The sequence below is a fragment of the Zonotrichia albicollis genome, chromosome 8 (genome assembly GCF_047830755.1).
Source record: "Zonotrichia albicollis isolate bZonAlb1 chromosome 8, bZonAlb1.hap1, whole genome shotgun sequence".
NCBI classification, from domain to species: domain Eukaryota; kingdom Metazoa; phylum Chordata; class Aves; order Passeriformes; family Passerellidae; genus Zonotrichia; species Zonotrichia albicollis.
Window position 1 is genome coordinate 22,422,822 of NC_133826.1, and position 20,702 is coordinate 22,443,523.

The window sequence follows — 20,702 nt, forward strand, 5'->3', positions numbered from 1 at the left end:
TGAGATGACATTGAGTGAATCGAATTCTGAGGACTGGATGTTTGGTTGCCTGTTGGATTTGGATAAATTCAGATTTGACAGGAGGAAATCATCCTCACTTGAGGAGTCAAGTTAGTAAAGCTGGTAGGCGTGTGAAGCGTGGGTGGATATTTGTTTGGGGGTGAGAAGAGTGTTCTAAGGAGCTATGGTATTCCTTGATGGAAATGGATAGGATAGTTATTTGTTCCAGAAGAGGGCTTTACTGGGAGAATCTTTAAAATACAGTTTGGCCCTTATATCTTCCTTCTCCCCAAGTGGTTCTCTTTCAGGCAGTCTTTTGTGCCATGGACATTTTGCAGAGGAGCTGCAAAGCTGTGCCATTGAGAGCCACTGTTGTGAGAGGGCAGGTAACCCATGCAGGCATGCAGTCATGTACAGCTTTAGTTCACGTGCTGGTGTTTAGCAGCTCTCTTACAATATGGAAATCTCATTTGCATTTCATACAGAAAGGGCTGCACCTGTTTTAGAAATCGCTGGGTTTCAACACACTGCTTGTTTCAATAAAAGATTCATTTCAACAATACAGATAGTTATCCTTTATTCCATAGTGCCATCACCTGAATGTAGTTCTCTCCTTAGTCTAAAGGTGAGGACACTAGTCCATGCCAACTCATGGCAGCTTGCAGTAAGAGCTGTTCAGTCAAAAAGTGTCTTTTGGACACTTAGGATATGTGCAAACAGAAGGATGTCAGTCTGCTTCTGTCCTTAGCTCCGGTCTGACCAGAAATAAGCTTCTGTCAGTCCTTTGTTTTGGTAAATGTGGAACTGAGTGTGCAAGTTCTTTAGCAACCTGGTTAGCATCTCTTTTGAAATGAGCTCTCCTTTTAACTGATTCTCATTTTATTTCAGTTAAGCTGTTGGCATATCTGAGATCTACATTTGTACTGTATTGGAAACCATGCACTGTGCATCATTTCAACTGGCAAACATTTGTCAAAATGACCTTTGAAGTCTTTCTTTCTGTATTATATTGTTTTGCAGATTTATCTGGTTTTGGCTCTGCTGATTGCATGTAAGAAAGATATTTATGAAACCATTGTGGCCTGATTTTTTTTTTAAAGACAAGTTATTTCAAAATATCTTTGCAGGCAGAAGTCTGCTGGCAAATACTAGCATATCTTGGATTGATATCAAGTTGTTCAAAGACAAAGCATATTTAAAAATAAATAAAGCCCTCTTGTAATTGTTATTTTGAGCATTCACATAATCTTAACTAATTCAGTATTTCACAGAATTTTTATTGTGAAAGAAAAATTTACTTCACTCTGGATTAGTAGAAGTTAAGAGGATTTTCACATGATTATTCAGCTCATTCTGCATTTGCCTTTTTCTTTGTGAATTGGAAAGCTGAAAAAAATCAAATCACATTTGGCTGTATTAGGAATATTTGTCAAGAGTCTCAAAGCTTGATAACTGCTATTGCAAAGAAAATACTTCCCTTTGTTTTGGAGTCTGTGGTGCCAGGTCTAATAAGGTAATTTAAACCGCAGCGAAAGAATTTACATTCTTTCAGGAACTCAAGTAGTATTTGTGTAGAAAGTTTGTAGGGGTAACACTTAAATATAAATATTTTCCATATAGATTTGAAATACTCTTGCTATAAATAAACTTATATTTTCCAAATCCAGAACTGAGGTGTTTTGGGGGTACAGTTCTGAGGATCACAAACCTCCTGGTGAAAAATAAAATAATGTATTTGGACATTTGTCAATTGTTTGAAAGTTGAAAAACACGTCTAAGTGAACTATTTTCTTTGCAACAGTGTGTCCTGTATGATTTCAACTTGAAACATGAAACAACTGTCATTAATATTCACTTTGAGTAAAGAACAGCTTTAATAGTGTCTGTACTCATCCAACACTTCACTCCAAACGCTGTTCATCACACTGAACACTCATTCTGTGCAACTGTTTGTTTGCAGCACAGGACAGATTCTCCCCGGTATAGCAATATGTCTTGGACAAACGTCTAGCAATTATTGAAAAGAATGATTGGTGAAAGGCAAAATGGGAATCTTCAGGGGTCTTGCAGAGAGTTCGTGGGCCTCCAAAGGACCATATGGAAAATCTGACTACTCCAATACAGACAGGAAATATGACATGTAATAGAGAAAGTTTATAATAATTTTTTGTGCACATTAAATGATAATGAAACACTTAATCCAGTAAAAGAAAAGTAGAAATAGCTGGTTTTTCTGATTTAATCATTACTAAATTAACCTGTCACATTGATATAACTGTTAAGAGTACTTTTTAATATGCTACACTTTACATTAGCAAATATTGTGTAGTAGGAGTGGATCTGTAGAGCAAAGCAACCCAGCTAGTGCTAAGGACCTGACATTCACAGTGTGTCCATTTCTGCCTTCACTGGGGTTCTGGTTCTAGTCTGGTGTTGAATGCTGAATACCCATGACTAGCTGGAACTCTGCTTTGGTTTAATCCAGAAGGAATCCACCTCACACATGGTTTGTGAGGATGATTGAAAAAATTTCTTTAGTGACATTTGGTAAACGACCTAAAAATAATCCAGAAAAAAGTATTATCAATGGAATGGTGAATTGTAGTGATGTTTTTATACGGTCTCCTTCACATAAAGGGCTGCAATCCATTTTGACATATTGTTTACTTTGAGTGCCCACAACTTGGCCTTGAACCTTGTGTTGCTCCTAATTTCTTTGAGTAGTCCAGCTTTTGGGGATTTCTCCTGTATAATACTGCATGTTCCATGTTTCAGAATTGAAGGCATAGGTGGGACATGGACACAAATAGGGCAGTTGTGAAGTTTGTGTCATTTTGTTATCAGGTTATGTTCAGGTTATGTATGATGTTGTGTTTTTCCCAGCTATTTTACTTTATGCCTTCTTCCTGCGTGTACGTGGGCAGAAGGAGGCAAAGGCTAGTACATGTTTTTCGTAAATCATATGCAATATGGTCAGTTAATAAAATAATATGTGACATAAAGAATTCTTTAAAAGAATTCTATTGTCTGTCCCAGGCTATGTCTGGAGAGGGAGTGGTAGATAAGAGAACAGAGAAGGAGTAGAAAAATACTGAATATAACAATATTTACAATGATAGAGTATAATTTCCCCTCTTTTGGGGATAAAGGCCTTGAAGCTCTGGATCTTAAAAGAAATAAACCCAGAACAGCTTTGTTTCAAGTTGTGATGGCTGTAACATCACTCCTCAGCAATGAAATGAAGAGCAAAGGCTGCTGGCTTGCTCTGGAATGCTCAGCAGTAGGAGTTCAGGGAGGGGAATAGGAGATAACCAGGATAACCTTCATGGTGAAGATGGCACAGCCTGTCAGACCTCTCTTTAATTGATTGTTAAGTGGATGCTTTGGGCCAGTACTAACAAGCAGTGACATCAGATATTGTATTCAATTACAATGAATCAGAATAATAAAAAAAATAAAAAATTTTTTATTGGAAAAAATGATTCAGAATACACCTGAATTATTTGAGGATGAGGAGATTGTAAATTATTATAATTGAATTTCAAAATTGCAGATATCTCTTGCAGTGGGCATTGAGTTGTTTATCTTTGCCCCAAGAGTTAGGTATAAAAAGTACAGCAGGATACAGTAATGAAATGGCAGAACATCATTGGTGTTTAAATCCAGAAACACCCTTTGTAATACCTGTTATGCCTATTTATTTGAATTCTGTAAGAATTCTATTTCACATGTTGAAAACTATATTGGTTCTTTTGTGTCAAGGACTGTTACTGGTCTTTTTCTGAATGTAGTTACTGTGCTAATAGGAGTTGGTTTTTGGTATAGTTTAACTGTAAGAAATATCAGTATGTCTGAATCTTGTTGGGTTTTTTGGCTGATTGCAAAAAATTTACAAATTTTGGAAAAAATTATTTGTAAATTATCGCAGGCACATGCTCGGTTCACCCTTGGCCATTATGTCTGAATGTTATGACAGAAATTTTTAAGAAGAGGAATTTTGATATCAAAATGAAATTATATTAATTGTTGCAATAGAACTAATAGTGGGATGAGTCATGCTAGAGTGAGGCAATGTTTTCTGCAATAAAAAAGTATTTTTACTTCTTGTTCAAGTTAAATATCGCTAGATTTAGAAAGCACAAACACACCTTCTAATCTAGGGGTTTTTCATTCCTTTTAAAATGATCACACTCGTTTAGCTCAGTTTTCATGTTCCATTGAGGTCTGTATAAATAGCTTGCTTAAAATGTGAATGTAGCTTAGACTCAGAAATTCCTGCTGTGTGTGGCAAGCTATGAAAGGGGAAGAAAATTCTATAGCAACTGTTGTTAGAAGGACAGATATCATGTTTGGGCATAGATTGTTTGGTTGTGAGTATTAGCTGTCTACTTTTCAGTACAGAGTCCCCACTGAGCTTAGATCGAACTTGTTTTGAAAGTACATTGTAGATCAATACAACAGGGGCCAGCTGATGGCTGAGCAGTTAAATATCAGTGCAGCATTCCTCCAAAACTCTGGTTCTAAAGGTGGTCAGTTGTATTTGCTGAAACAGGAATGGTACAAGCTTTATGTATGAAAACATTGAGAGCTAGGTTTGTTTATAGTAATTCAGTAATTCACTTGTTAAGTAGTGCTTCAAAAGGCTTTGTGTTTGCAAGTAATGATCTTGAAGACTTGGAAAACAATTTTGTTGGCGAGAACCTTGAACAAATAAAAGAGCTAGGAGTTAATAGTGTTATTTAATGCAATTTCATTAAAGTTACCACAGATAGCCTGAGAAAGCTTCCATGTGGAATTTCTGCAGGTTTCAACAGATTTTCTCATTTTCAAGTGCTAAACAGGTAGGAGCTTTAAACCTACTCAAAATTTTAAATCAGTCTCACAGTCAGCAGGTTGAAATAATATGTATGACCTTTGGATGTGAACTTCTTGTAGAATCAAATGAATTTTCAGCAAAGAAATAGCTTTGGTTATTCTGTGTCTGAGCTGTACTGATAAGGGAACAGATGCACCAGTGCATGCATTCTTACTAGGTATCTGAAACATTCAGTGACTAAAGGAAAGTATTTGGGAAAATATTACAGCCATGCACTAAAAAGGAGTGTTGAACTATCATTTCCTGGTGTTCTCTTAGAAGGCTCCACCACGAGAAGTGCCATCAGGAGAACTGGCTGGCTGCTCTGTCTTCCCTGGCTGCTGTGAAAGGGCAGAGCCAGCATGCCTGTTTTCGCTCCTGTAGGGAGATAACCTCTCTTTTTTCATCTCTCCCAAGAGAACTGGGAGACTGGCACAGAGAAGCATAGCTTAGCTTTTATTTTATTAAATAGTTTAATTTGAAAATATTTTCTTTCTCTCTTTATTCCTAAATTTAATGTTTCCTAGTATGTCATGAGCCATCATCTAGTCAGAGCTGCACTCCTACAAAGCCTCTGTATCCAGAAGTGCTTCCTTTGTGTAACAACAACAAATAATTAAATAAATATGATATGTGTGTGTGCGCGCGTGTGTGTATGTATATATAGGGAGTTCTTTTAATTTGCTGCCTTGAAATTTCTTGGAAGAGGAACAGAACTGAGAAGAGAGTCTGCCCTCAGGAGCACTATGTCTTATACTATGTCTTATGTGACTGTTCCATTTGTTTTGATGCACTTTGATTTGCTAAGTAGCTTGGGGTCATCTTCTTAAGACAAGAGTCTTTAGGAGCTCAAGAATAGCTAATGCAAAGTGGGTCAGGAAGGCAGTGCCATTTAAAGTACCACAAATATTTCAGGCTGTTTGGCAGATCCAGCATGCCCTGCATGTGTACAATGTTCACCAGCTATTTTGGGATGAGTAGGGGGAATAACTTGAGTGCTTCTGGAGATTTGATGAACACAGTGTTGTGTATTGTACTGAGCTGTGTTTGTGTTTCAGAGCACTGAGCTACCCTGGGACAGGGCAATGATTGTGCACATCTAAGGCTCTAGTTCTTCCAGTGAGAGATCTTTTCTAAAATCAGCTTCCATAAAGAAGTAAGGATGCAAGACTTGTTGTTGTACTTAAATACTTTGCTGGGTCAGAAAGAAAAGAAAGACTTGGAAAAAGGGGAGTTTTTGATAATATAAGAATAGACTTTAAAATGACATCACAGTGGTTTTACTGCAACATTCCCTTGGGTCACACTTGAGCAATTTAAAAACAAGGTGTAAGGAGGAATTGAAAATAATTTACAACTGCTCCAGCAAACTCAGCTAAGTCTCCTGGAGAAAGTGCTTGGTGACACTCTGGAAGCAGCTCCCGTCAGTCAGCTGCAATGATGGAGAAGTGCAGAAGTGCCATGTGTCATTGGAGTTAAACAGGGCTAGGAGCACAAAGCTGGGGTGATCATGGCCATTAATGCATCTGTCTTTAAAGTGGCTGGAGCTGTTGTGAAGGTCAGTGTAGCAGCTGCCTTTGATCTTTCTTAGTGGCTGAGGTATCTTTTATGCTGTTGTGGGACTGCACTGGAGATGCAGCTTCTGGATAGTAAAATTTCAAATGGTAGATTTGGGTGGGGCACGTTGTGGCATTCCAAGTTTTGTGTCTCAGATCTTTGGTAATTGTTGCTAGCCTGGTAATCATTTTGGTTTTGTAAATTTGGGTGAGAGGCCTTTCAGCTTTACAGTGAAATCTGATTGTGTACCTTCCTTGCCACGCAAACTTGATAGTTACTTGTCCAGTTACGCCAAACAGCTTCAGGTATTTATCACAAAGTATGGAAAAGAATATGAAAATTGGAGAAATGCTCCTCAGGAACATCCAGTGGTCTGTGCACACTGAAGACAGCAAATTTTAAATGAAATTAGGGAATTTCATTTAAACAGAGGAAAGAATCTGATTGTTTATAAAGATTTTCATTAACATTTCTTTCTTTCAATGAGTGTTGTTTTCAGTTTTTTGCAACAAGCTCTGACTTTTCAATGAATACTTGTTTATCTTCTTTCATCATCCAAGGGTTCTGCACTTTTCCCATGTGGGAGAATAAGTTTTATTGTTTCAGTGTTAATGTTTAAACCTTTTTCATAAACATGTTTCAGTTTGTAGCCTTTGTTTTATGTAAAAATAAAATAGATGTGTGTTTCAATCATTTCCTGTTAAATCAGCAATGTATTTATCAATCTTCTCATGTCTTGGTAGAATACATATAGAATTAATTTGGTGCAGACACATATTTTTGGACTGAATTACAGTATATATCTATGCTCACCATCCTAACTTTTCCTGTTTCATTTTTAGGGAGAGCCTATAACTTTTTGTGAGAATAGTTTTGTGAAGCATCGTTCCAGTACAACTAAGCAGTTCCTGGAAACAGCTGTTAATCTTCAACTGTTTAAACAGGTATAAGAGGGCAAATGGCCCATATTTAAGGATTTTCTGTTAAAACAGATCTGTGTTTAAGTACATTTTCCTTTCTGTCAGCCTACAAAAGTATGGGCTGAAATCTAAATACAAGTACTTTGGGTACAGTCATCCCAGATTTGTTGTATTTTTATGTCTGCAGTTATAGTTCAAAGGAGTGGTGGTGAAACTGAACAAAAAAATAACCCCAGGGTGCAGAGCCAGTGCAGCATCTCTGCAGAGCCAGTCAGCAACCCAACTAAACAAGAAAAATCAGAGATCTCCCAGCTTGATGGTTGAACTTCATTTTCAGCTCTCTTGGCTCATGCCCAAAGAGCCTGAACAGCAGAGTGCTTAACTTAAATTGGAATTCGCTGGTCTTTATTTAAAAACTGGATTCATCCTGCAACTGCAGTTTTGTTTTCTAGGCTTTTTGAAATATGCACACAGAGAATGTCACAAACCTGAGCTGTAGGGGTGGTCTGAACAGTATTCTAGCTGATCTCTTAAAGCAGAATTTGAATTAATAGAGGACAAATTGTTGAATATCTGGGCACAGCTCAGTTATAGTTTGATTACAGTCTTTGAAATGGACTTTGTTCTTTGATTTTATTCTGGAATTTTTCTCTCTTTTCATCAGTTGATCCCATTGCATGAAAAGGGTGTTAAACTTATCACTAGACATTTATGAAAATCAAGGAAAATGTGAATGAAATGAGAAGATTCGTGAAAATATATATTTGCCTGCAAATGCCTGGAATGATTGATACACGAGAGTTCATGTTTAAATAATCAAGGGGACTTCGTTGAAGATAAACAACCATGGTAGATTAGGGAAATCTATTATATGTAGAATCTTCTAATTTTTAAAAAGCATTTGGTGTTAATCAGAGGTTAGTGTCTATTGTAAAGATTTGGGTGAGGATGGTACTTTATACAAGCCCCCTGAAAATATGATCACAAAATGGGGCTCCTTCATTTTTACTGTGGTTATATAAAATAAGCAATAAGAAATCTGAAACCTTTTGAAGTCTGGATGATTGGATTGAAATGGGAAGAAGTAACTGATTGAAGTGTGGTTTACTCTGTGCAATAAGGTGGCATGAAATTTTCTTAATAAAAAGCTGCTTGCAAGCAATGTTTCTAAAACATTATCACACTGGCAGTACTGAAACAAAACCTTTAGCTGCCATGAATGGGCTGGCTCTGTACTTACCCATTACACTTTAATGTGTTCAATTAAACAGAATCAGTTTACAATTTGTTTATAGCTTGCTTTAATTTTATTTCAATTGAAGGAAATAATAGAAGATTAGGAAATAGTAACAATTTTGATGATGTGTGTGTTTTAATAGTAGTAGTAGGTTTTTTTTTATTCCTCTGGTTGTTGTTGCAAAGGTTACTCCTACTTATTCAGTTAATCCTCAGCCCAGCTGCATCTTCTCCAGTTTTTCCCACTGACAAATGAGCTGTTTTCAAAGTTGTTTGTATTCAAAGAGACCAAACTGTATTTTATTCTGCTCTGAAAGTCTTTTAAATAGAAGATAGTTCTTGGGGGGAGCCTTAAACCTAGACCAAGCAGAAAATTGGTACTTTAAATACACCCATTTTGCCATAATTGACAAGTGAGCTTTATTTGTGCTGTTCTATGAAATCCCTGCTTTGTCCCTTTAATTTGGTTATCATGGAAGGTAACTAACCTTTGTATCAAGCTGCAAACATGGTAATTAATAATTGCATCTGATATGTCAAATAGTTGTCATGAGTGTCCGGGGAAAATATGAATTCATTCTTAGAACTAGCCTGAAGCCTAATGCCAGATTATCTCCTTAAATAGTGTACTTGTGTCAGCAAGGTAATATGCAATGTTTATTGGGATTTTTTCTTAACATATTATTAGAAAGTGTTACTTAGAAAAATAATTAATGAATGCAGAAATCAGAAGCCTTTGAAAATTGTTAGTAATTCAAATTTCATTTACCATCTTTATGAGCTGAGCTCTCTTCTTGTGAAATATAAGCTGCTGTTTTGTGGAAATCACATTTATGATGTTTTCTTTGCTTCTAAAAACTGTTTGGTTTTAAAATTGATAAAATTACTTGGATATTCTGTATATATGCAGTCTCTCTTTTGGTTTTAGAACTCAAAATCAGTTGAGGATAATGTCTTTAGTCACCTTAAAACCCAAGGGTAACAAAATTGCTAGTTTTTCATTGAAAGAGGTTGTCATCCAAGGGTTCTTTGGACCTCAAAGTGAATATATTTCTTGGAAGAGCAGGCCCAGATTTTTCAGTCTGTGGGTTTGAAGGGTGTGGGTTTGAAAAATGGAAAGGGAAAACCCATAAATTTTATGTGTAATTCCACATGCTATTCTTTTCATGTAGCAGTTTAAGGGCAACCATTAACAGTAAATTACTCAAAAGTACCAACTACTACTACCACCACTAATAACACTTATCATTTCTTTTAAATAATGTCTCCAGTATATTTTTGCTAACAGTTCTCTTTGTCAGTATTTACATTAAATACTCAATTGGTGTGACCCTCTCATATTCAGTCAGTGTCTCAGCCTTTTGTTGATAGGATTTTACCAGATGATGAGTATGTCCATAAATCTTGTGCTAGTTTATAGTATGGAATGAATTCATAGCTTTCCCCAAAGTGATAATGTGGTACAGTTCAAAGGAAGGGATGGGAGTGGAGGTTGTTGTTTTTGGGTTTTTTTTTTTTTTTTTTTGTTCCACAGCGGTAGCTAAAGGTGCTCTTATCTCATTTTCTTACTGTGAAATAATCCAGTGATCCCACAGTGGTCTGACCATGAACCAGCCTATTTGGAAAAAGGCCAGCTTGGAGTAAAATGAAGAAATAAGAAGGAATTTAGACAAGGAAGAGAGAAATATCTTCATGCTTACCTTATTCTTGCTTCTGGAATTTTTGTACTTTGAGGAAGTTGTTTTTTCATGTCACTAGTCTGTTCATTGGCAGACATCAGATTGTCACTGACACTGTTTGGATAATCAGTCATAAAAAATGATACAGCCCAATAATTAATTCTGGTTCATTCCTATGTACTGTTTAGTACCAGTGAATAACTCATAATTCTTGCTAGAAGATGTAGTGTGTAATTGGAAAATTGCTTTCTCACTTTATCTGTCAGACTTGAGTTAGCCTTTCCAAAACAAAAAGGGAGGGCTTGCTTCTTGAAAGAATTTTAAATCTATAGGAATGTGCTTGTTCTACTGCCACGAAGCCTGATAATTCTTGAAAAGAATGTATTCATCCCTTCTGAGTGGCCTAATCATGAATTTTCTAGTTTTGACTTTTTCTGACACACTTGGATCATTTCATCTATGTACATGCACTTATTTGTAGCTGCAATTTCATGTGGTCTTGCAGCTGAAACCTCTACATGAGGATAGCTGTTGGAATATGCATCTGTAGATGCACCTAAATAAGGGTTAGTGCTTAAAAGGAGCCATGATTTCACAGCAGGACATCAGGGAATGGCTTAGTGACCTTTATATGGTTATGATGACAAATCCAGAGTTACTATTAATTAAGGAAATATTTTTTTTTTTTCCATTAGAAAAATACAGAAAATAGAAATAATTTTCTTGATCTATACTCTATATTCCTGCTGCTCATAGTTACACCTGCTCTTGTGTAAAGATGTGAAGTCCATCTGAGAGCAGTGTATTATCCTTAAGACATAAATGGTCTTGAACATACAGATTCCATTGTAATGGACACATTTAAAACTCTAACACTGTGAAGCAACAGAAGAGACAACAAAGTGTGTGTGACCCTTTGTTTTTCACCTCCAGTTTATTGATGGTCGGCTATCAAAATTAAATGCTGGAAGAGGATTCTCTGATGTTTTTGAAGAAGAAATCACAGCAGGAGGCTTTTGTGGAGGTACAGAATTAATTTGGGAGTACTCATTGACACTTCTTTGGGAACTGTTTGACATGATGTCCTCATGATGTTTTGTAAGTTTTAAACATCATTGATCTTTTTACTGTTCTGTTGTTTCCCTTCATTCTTGGAAAGGTTTTAGCCTTTAACAAATCACTGCTGGGATACACATTATTATGTATCTAGTTACACCGGTGTATTAAATATGTGATATTAGATATATGTGTAATATTAGATGTGTGTAATATTAGATATGTGTGTTTAATCATGTAAAGTAATACTTCAGTGTAGGATGAGATATCGCTATAGTGCTTACATTTTTAACTGTATATTTATATATATTATGCATTCTGTGTAAACTGTATTTTCAGAATAACTTTGACATTTGTGCTGCTTAACTTCTAGGTAATTATTTTTTCCATAAATGCTTCATTTTCTTTTCACATCTACTTATTCCTGCAGTGCGGAAATCACAGTGATGTCCTGAATGTTCAGGGAAATCTGCTTTCTCCAATGAACGTGTTACTCTAAAAAAAGCAGAAGTTTTTTTACTTTTCTATATGATCCGAGAAGGGACATGGAAATTTATCTTCTTTGTAAACAAAAATATTATTTCTTATGTTGTTTGCCTCAGTTGTGTTCACTAACAATTGTTACAACACTTTTCACATCAGCTAACCCATGTGGAGGAGTGCATCCTGAATCTAGTGCTGACTTTCACAGGTTTATGGAGTGGTTTCCTGTTAAACATTTAGGACAGGTTTATTGTTATTTTGGGTGTTGTCATGTTTTAAACCCAGCACCACACAGCTGCTCACTCTACTGTAGCCAAAACCAGCCCAAGTGTGAGAGATGGTATCAAAAGATAGGATCAGTATATGCATGACTGTACAAATGCTATTTTATTGTTAGTCTTGAAAGTTGTGGAGAAGCTTCCTCAGTAGATGGAGGTTATGTGATTTGAGCAACTCCACTGAGGTGCAGATGGCAGCTTTGGATGGACTTCCTTTGCAAGACTGTCCTTGAATGGGACACATTGAGGAGAGGATTTGGCCCCCACAGAGAAACTATCAAGTGCTGCAGAGCCATCTGCACCTCATGAAAAAATAACTTTTTTATTCTTCAAGTGCATAATTCCTTTTGTTCAAAATTTTTACTGCCTTCTTCTGCCTTCTGTGTCTTGTGCTAGGATCTAGCACATAATTTGAGGTTTTGTTCCTTGATCAAATTGTGGTAAGTTTTACAGAGATTTACTTCTTCCCTGCCATTTTAGGGTAAGTTACGCCGCTCTGCAAGCAGATTTGAGACTTTGAGCATCCATTATTCAGATAGGTGATGTCAGTATTCAGAGCTCGTTTGCTGACTGCAGTTAGGGGTCAGGAGGCTGCAATAAAACTGCAGTGGAAGTTAGATAAAGCTTGTTTCTTGGCTGTGCTCTGGCAGGCTGTGAACTGTGTCTCACCTGGCTCTGCTCAGGAGGGACCGCTCAGCTCTGCTGGCGGCGCTGGGCTGCCTTGCACTGCCCGTGTGCTTTTCAAGTCAGACAAGCTGATAGTGCCAGGCTGTGGACAAATTGCTTAGGGCACATACTCAGTATTTACATAACTGCTGTCTCATTATTGTTATGAAGTGCAGGGCTAACAATATGTGTGCAATTGAAGGTGACATTTTGTGACGCTAATGGGGTAGAACTATGATCTCTTTGTGGACTTAACTCCCATCAGCTTCAGCAGGAAGCCCAGGGTTTGAAAAAAACAGGTGAAACCCAGATTTCACAAAAGTCACAGAAAGTTACTGTTAGCTCCAAGCTGTTAAAAGAACAGGTGAACACATTCTTGGTGTAGACAGTATAATTTAAAAAGTACTGAATCAAATTCAAATAGAAAGTGTTTCTTTAAGTAGTCTCTTTCTAAATTTGCATTTGTGCACGTATACAAGTTTAACTAAACCAGAAAATTGAAGAATAAATCTTAAATTTCTTTTTTTATGATTTTCCATAAACAAACAATAAAAAAAGTGATCAAAACTTATTTCTGTGTCTACATCTGAAAATGAACTTGTGAGGCATCTTCATTACAGTTGCACTTTTTATAATTGAAATTTTATTTTCTTTTATTTTTTTTCTATATAAGTATAGTTCTCAAGAGCTTTTCAATACAAGAATATAGTGATGGATTGGTTTAGCACTCAGTTTTCTTGTAAAATATGTTAATTAATTTTTAATTACATTAATTTTACCACAACAGCCTTTTTTTTTTAATTGGTCTAATATCGTTGGTGCTAATAGAAGGAAAACTGAAAAAAATAAAAACATTTGAAACTCCCTTGTAATGGTAATTTGTTTTAAGAATTCAGATTTTTTTTGCTAGGGTTTCAGGAGGTTCAGCTCTTGCTGAGGGAATGCAATGTTAGCATGGCTGTCAGTAGATAAGTATCTGTTTTCTGATTGTCATCCCTGAAGAGTCACTACATGACTAGATGAACATTAAACTTGGTCATTTGCTGTGATGCTATTTATTGTTTCTATTAATTGTTTAAGTCAGGCTGTGACAAAGAAAGCTCAGCTGTGGAGAGACTTAAGGACACCTCAAGACAGGTGATACGTGAACATTGTTGACAAGACTTGAAGTGACAAAATACCATGTTAAAGAAAGCATTTATGGTTAATGCAATATCCGTAACACCCCAGCAGTGGTTAGATTTCACATTGTACATGTCATTTATGTGCTTCCTTCCCTGACAATTCTAGGGAACCACATCGAAGAAATGAAAAATTAGTTGTTTCTGCTTTAGGTTGCTCTTTGCCATTCTTAATGCAATCAAAATGATCATGAGGGTCTCTACTCTCTAAGCAAGCATTGCTTTCACTTGTGCCATCATTCCTGAGAGTCTGGCTGTCTCAAAATTGCTTGTAAAAATTGAGTGGAATGGGTTGAAGTACTCATGATGAGCCTAAAGAGCTCATGTTGCTTCACCTCATCTTGAAGACTGGCAATACCTTTTCCGATGATCCAGTTAGTTCTCTGAAATGTTCTAGGAGTGTGTTTTAGCTTTCATTAGCCATTGGAATAATTCTTGCCATGCATTAGTTAGTGGATTATGGGAACACTTGAGTTTTAAAAGCTGTTTAAAGTCTGTAAGGTTATATCAGTATGGTCCTTTCAACATGGCCAAACAGTTTGAAACTAGAGCATTCTTGTCAAAGTGAATGTCGTGTATGGGGTCAGAAGCAGCTCTTAGTACTGGAGTATTCCAGTGACTGATGTATTCTAAAACTTTCTCAGGGATCATGGACCTAATCTTGTTGTTCAGCTGAAGCACCTTTGGGAAGCAGTATTGACTTCATCAAGTAGAATTTAAGGTGCTCCTTTGTGGCCAGTTTAGTCCTCAGTGGTCCCACACAAGTCAGTAGCTCTCACTTGCTGTTAGAGGTTTTTCGTTCTGAAAGAAAGTAGATACAGTTAATAATTTAAAAGGATTTTTTTTCTCCACAGAAATATATAGTTGTGATGTAACCTTTTAACTTTTCTCATGTTCATACCTTGGCATGTTACCTTCTGGAGTCCATGTCATTTTTGTGTTTGAAATTTTGCCCAGAGGGATCATTATGCTTGAATGCAATTAATACATTATTGTCTACTTTGAGTTAGTGTTTTTCTTTTTATACTTTCTTCAAGCATACTACCTTATCATCATTTTAATTCCTTAACTTTTTACCTTAATTGGAATAAAAAACTGTGGTGAAAACAAGCTTTTATAAAGGAAAGAGAAAACAAGCAATAAGAGATTCCTGAGTTTCTGTCTTAGTGTACACACACTATTATCTTTACATTCCTTGTCTATCTGGAAATAATTAATTGAATAAGTAATCCTCTAAGTACATTTTTTATTCTGATAGTGAAGAGGGTTGCAGCATTTAAAATGTTGAATGTATGTTTGATTGTGTTAATTTGACATTTCTCTTTCAGGAAATTCAAGATCTTATCAGCAGTGGATGCATACAGTGAAGGTATAAACTTGGTTAAGTAATTATACTGGCCACCTTGTCCTTTAGGTTTCAGTCCTTTTCCCTACTTCCAGTAGGGAAAATGGTAAAAGTTTGTTCGTTTGTGAGAAAGATATAAGTACATTCTGTAAGAAATACCAAGTCATAGTATTTGCAAAAATTGTTTGAGTTTTTATATAGAAGAATTTTAAAAATTTCTCATACACAAAACAAATGCCAAAATGCGTAAGTTTTCTATGTCTGTATAGTTTAAGATTGCATTGCTTTCAGTATCATGCTGCATTCCATGACACTGAATTAGGTGTGGCAATTTGATAAGAAGCTTATCCCTTCTAGTAAATAGCAATTTTGTTAATATGGATTTGTGCCATTTGACTAGTACAAGACTCTTGGTATAACCTTGTTATTCTGCAGCATTAATAAAATACATTATTTTAGATTAAGAGAATTCTTGTTTGATTAAACGAGATAGTTCTTCCTGTCAGGTCAAAGTTTTTTTAGTTGCATAATAAATATGATAGGAACACATGAAAAATAGCCTAACATCTGAATTGATTTTGAAATGGTAACAGTGAATGACGACTGAAAATCCATCATTCTGTTGGAGTGCCTTGATAAATGTGTCAGCTGTGGAATGACGTACTGTAACCCTTGTGTAGCTGCAGACAGCAGGCTGGGGAGGAAACACAGCTGTGCTTGCTCTTGCCCATTTCAAAGGAGGGTTGTTACTTCTTCACAGCACACGCAGTTTATTTTTCCTTGCTGTTGTCTTAAGGTTTGCCTTGTGTTAAAGTATTACTAAAATACATTTTTTGTGTATTTCAGAAAGGCGGTGCACTGATCAACACAGCAATGACCAAAGCCACCCCGGCTGTGAAAACAGCATATAAATTTGTAAGATCATCTATTTCAAATAAATAATACATCAAAATACTGCAATTTCTGACAACCTCTCATTCTCTTTGAATGCTGAAAAACCTAAGCATTTTATATGTAAATTGCAAAAAAGTGCTTCAGCCTGTAGAAAGTGTTGAGCTTTCTTTGTTTTCTCATATAGCAGTAGGATTTAGAGTTGTTTCAGGGTCTTCCAGATAGCTTGTACATAAAAATAGACTTTATCAAAGCATGAATGTGCTGGTTTTCTTTCTGTCCTCATAGACACTAGAAGCTTATTTGAATACATTTAGGTATTTGATACACAGCTGTAATTTCACTTTGGCAGTAAGTGCTGCACTATTAAGATGTGGTAAAGCATCAGTAATGTGTGCAGCAAATCATCTGCTCCTTTTTAAAAACGACAGTGGAATGCTCATGTTTAACTGGGTTTAATGCTTATACTTTTCATTTGAAAAGATCTTGTTTTTCAAAGACTGCCTACCCCATGATGCATATGAGATTATTCTGTATTATGCAGTATGGTAAAACAGCATAACAAAAAAATGAACTGAGAAGTGTTTTAAAGTTGCTTTTATAATACAGAGAAAAACATTTTTGGCTTCCTTTTTGCTTTTCCAAATGTTTCACTAGGTGGATGCATTATAAATAGTCCTGAATAAATCAGTAAATCAGTGTGTACTAGAGTATTTTAAGTAAAGTTTTCAAATAGAATTTTTAATTTTACATCACTTTAAAAACACAGCAGTCATGGAAAGAAACAGGTAAATAAATTAAATATACTTCATATTCATGGACTCATTTATAATTTAAAAAATGGTTCATCTGCAAATTATTCTTCTTCATTTGCATTATCTTAGACTGCGGTTCAGCCTTCAATTTTGATAATTATGCCCTTGCTAGTAAAGGTTCTTCAGAGTGAACTTCTGTATATGCCAGGAAACTGCAGTAAACTTCTGAGCATCTTTATGTATATGATATCCATTTTTCTACCCCATTTAATTTCTTACATTGTTGTCCTTTATGGAGCCTACTACCAGAGGACTGAAATATGCATTTCCTAATTGCCACATAACTGATTTGGAGCTTTGAGTAATGTCATTGGTACCATCCCTGAGAGTCAGAACAGAGCACTCCAAAATTCATCCAAATGCTGTGAGCAGGATCTGGAAAGTTTAAAGTGGCTTTCAGGTTAGCATCTGGTACATGGCACCCCATCGTGCTCTTACTGAGCTTATGGATGTATGATTTAAGGATCAAAAAGACTCTATGACCTCTTGATTCAAGAAATTTTTTCTGAATTTCCATGTACAAAAAACTACAGGAAAATACATGGCTTTTAGATATTTATGCCCTTGAATGTGTTTTAAAACTCCTATTTCCAGTACAACCTTAAAAACTTTTGTAGTTTTTTCCCATATTTTTTTTGGAAAGACAACTTTTTTCTGTTAGGGTTTTTGATGTTATACCCTCATCTTTTATTTTGTTTCCTTCTTCCCCCCTTCTCTCGCTCTCTCCCTCTTGTCTCATTTTTTTTTTAGCCTAACAACATGGTATTCCATATTGATAATTCCTTTCTGTATTGAAGAATATTCTTGCTGTTTTCTATGCAACAATGATTCTTGTCTGTCTCTTTTAATGCATACAGAATTCTCCCCTAAATAGCAGCACTGTGCTGTTCAGCAACACTGGGCAAAATCTCCATCTGCATATGAAATCACTTCATTTCTCTTAAGGTTGATGTTGCCCTGCAAGTTACCAGACTGGAACACTGTAGCAGTCATCTTAAAAATCTTCACATTTTTCAACATGCTTTATTGCTAAAATACCCTTTCAAATTGAAAGGAGCATTTCAAATAAAGGAGTTATATAGATGATCATTCTTAGCCTGTCCCTAGTAATAATGGAGAATTTTTGAGTATGTATGTTTTCCCATAACTGGCATGGATGTACTGAAAAAAAAATCCTTAAATTTGTTGAGAAAGCATGAATATAAAAAAATACAGTGGTAGTGCATGTTTGAAATTTATGATAAAGATTATTGCCCTTTTCTATATCACCAGATGTTTATAAAAAAGACAAAATAAGTATGGCATCATAAGGCATGTTCTGTGACTACAGCCAGTGTCCTGCAGAGCAATTTAAGTCTTTTTATTTCTCCAGGCAAAAAACCAGGCGAGGCAAGGAATAAAAGAAGTGAAGAGTAAGTTAAAACACAAGGTATGTAGGACACTTTACTTTCTTACACTGCTTCCTGTACAGTTTGAAGCTTATACTTTACAAATCACATGAGATTTGTGTTTTTAATGACTTTTGAAATATGCTTAGCCCTTTGTTCAACAATACATTTTTCATAACGAGCCCTCTGGCAACTATCTGTCATTCTATGCATCCACTGAATAATCTCTTTATTGTTTGCATATTTTATCATAGAACAACAGAGGTCTTCAAAGATACATTAAGAGGATGTATGTTTTCATAAAGTTCATTGCTTTGATATCACAATCAAAGCCTTTGCTTCAAGCTGAGAATTTGAGAAGGGAGAGTCTTGCAGTGCACTGTATTTCAGGAGGTGCAGTTGTCCAGTTTTAGTTCCATAAGATACATGAACAATAGCAGTGTTTCAAGGTGAATGAATAGTTTCATTTTGCAAAAGCAACCTCATGAACACAGAGTAGATGGTTTAGGCATTTTGCAGCTGCCTTTCCCATTTGGAATTTTGCTTCCATGTAAGATTTTTCTGTGCAGAGAAGGAACCATTTTTTTGATACCTATTATGCTATTTTAAGAGAAATTTCAAAAACATTTGAACAATTCAACTTTTAAATGACCATGCTGGTAATCTGGCGTTTTGAAAAGTTAAATTTGATTTTCTTACTACAGATGGTATTTTCATGACAGTAATAGATTGTGGCAAGATAATTTTGAATGCATTCTGCATGCATAATATGGAGGGTATGTTTGCAGATAATGATTATAAATAAAGGAATTTAAATCTGTTTTGTTGCATAGGAGAGTGAGGAAGAGTGTGGAACGTGTAGTGCTGGTGCAGTACAGACTGTTCCTGTCTACACATCGCATCCTGAGAAAAGAACAAGCTCAGAAAAACGAAGACTGGCACAGGTAAGACACCTGAAACTTCTGTTTGCATTCATATATATATATAGGGAAAAATTTTTGCTTCTTAGAGTCATGTGTCTGTGAATCTGTTTCCAAGATGATTTTCCTGTGTTTGGATAGTGTGACTAAAAGGCTATGTTTATAGAAATACTGCTATGCTGTGTGTGTGGAGAAAAAAATGCTATTTGTGTTTCATTCCTGTTGAGAGGGGAAAGAACAAGAGACCTGTAAGGATGGATCTGAGATTTAATTCTTAAATACTGGTTTTGAGAAAGATTAATACATATCTATGAATAGACCAGAATGTATTTTTTGTGAGAAGCCCATCTCATTTATTTTAAGGCATATTAATTTTGTGTTTCTGATAAATTGTTTTGGCAGTCATATGGCCTTTAACCTTGCTCAGATAGTTGTGATTTATTATTTTGTTAATAAGTCAGCTAGTTCATGCAATGCTAATGTCTTGGCTTTTGTTCTCTAATCCTTTCTAGTCTAGATTTGAAGTAACAGGTGTAGTGTCTCAACTTTGGCAAGTGTTTTAATGTTTTCAGATTCATTTTGACAGTTTCATTTCAAAAATATAAACAAAGTAGGTTTTCTAACACTTTTTTTCCTACAAATATTTACCTGCATATTACTTATTTTTAGTATACAGGTATTTATTTTTACATTATATTGTTATTGCATGTTTTTAATACATGTGGATTTTTAATGCCTGTATCTTCCTAATGAGAATTATGTATATAAATTCAGTCCAACCAATCTAGCAACATTTATTTTTTGCTCTAGGTATAATTATTTATTATAAAAATCTGGATTTTCTATTTAATCAATTTGATTTTGAATTAGTTTTTATCAAAAGTTTCTGGAATGCAATTTAGAACTGGTGCAGATGATTGCTAAATGATGGTGAAATTGTTCATTAGTATTAAGTCATTATTTTAAGTAAGGTTATAAATAATACAAAGACTTTCTGCTTCACTGATATGGTAGTGCTGCCTATTGTTATGTACAGGAGTCCAGGTGTACAAAGGAATATAATTCACCTTGGTACAATTAAAGATTTCTTTTGAAGGTGTGTGTTCAGACACAACAATTGAACTTTTCTGTGTTTTTGTGTTTGTCCAGCTGTACAGTGCTAAATCCTGTAATCATTGCAGTTTCTACCAGTTGTCCTTTAGCTTTGCAAAGAAGGCAGGAGTGCAGATTTGTGTCTGGCTTTGTTTCCGTGCATCCATACACACGCGTGTTAATGGATGGGTATGCACAGGACACACACGTGTTTCTGTGGGGTGAATTTACCAACAAAGCTGGGAACTGAGAGCCTCACAGGTTTGCCCTGCTGCAAACCAAAGGTGTCTTCTCCCCAGCTCTTGTCCCAAACATCACATGAACTCAGTGGGCAGGAAGG

The 20,702-nt window shown here is 35.8% G+C and overlaps 2 protein-coding genes across 6 annotated transcripts in view; one reads left to right on the top strand and one right to left on the bottom strand.

Annotated features, from left to right (window-relative positions):
* DENND1B (DENN domain containing 1B) overlaps positions 1-20,702 on the top strand; it is a 207,112-nt gene that overhangs the window by 154,064 nt on the left and 32,346 nt on the right. For all 5 annotated transcript variants that reach the window (XM_074546242.1, XM_074546244.1, XM_026793472.2 and 2 more), the window contains 6 exons: positions 7,255-7,356; positions 11,181-11,271; positions 15,240-15,280; positions 16,103-16,171; positions 18,335-18,391; positions 19,184-19,294. In XM_074546242.1, coding sequence (XP_074402343.1) covers positions 7,255-7,356; positions 11,181-11,271; positions 15,240-15,280; positions 16,103-16,171; positions 18,335-18,391; positions 19,184-19,294 — 471 coding nt within the window. The remainder of the gene's footprint in view (positions 1-7,254; positions 7,357-11,180; positions 11,272-15,239; positions 15,281-16,102; positions 16,172-18,334; positions 18,392-19,183; positions 19,295-20,702) is intronic.
* CRB1 (crumbs cell polarity complex component 1) overlaps positions 14,043-20,702 on the bottom strand; it is a 135,568-nt gene continuing 128,908 nt past the window's right edge. Inside the window, exon 12 of the mRNA XM_074546238.1 lies at positions 14,043-14,712. Coding sequence (XP_074402339.1) covers positions 14,677-14,712 — 36 coding nt within the window. The 3' untranslated portion in view covers positions 14,043-14,676. The remainder of the gene's footprint in view (positions 14,713-20,702) is intronic.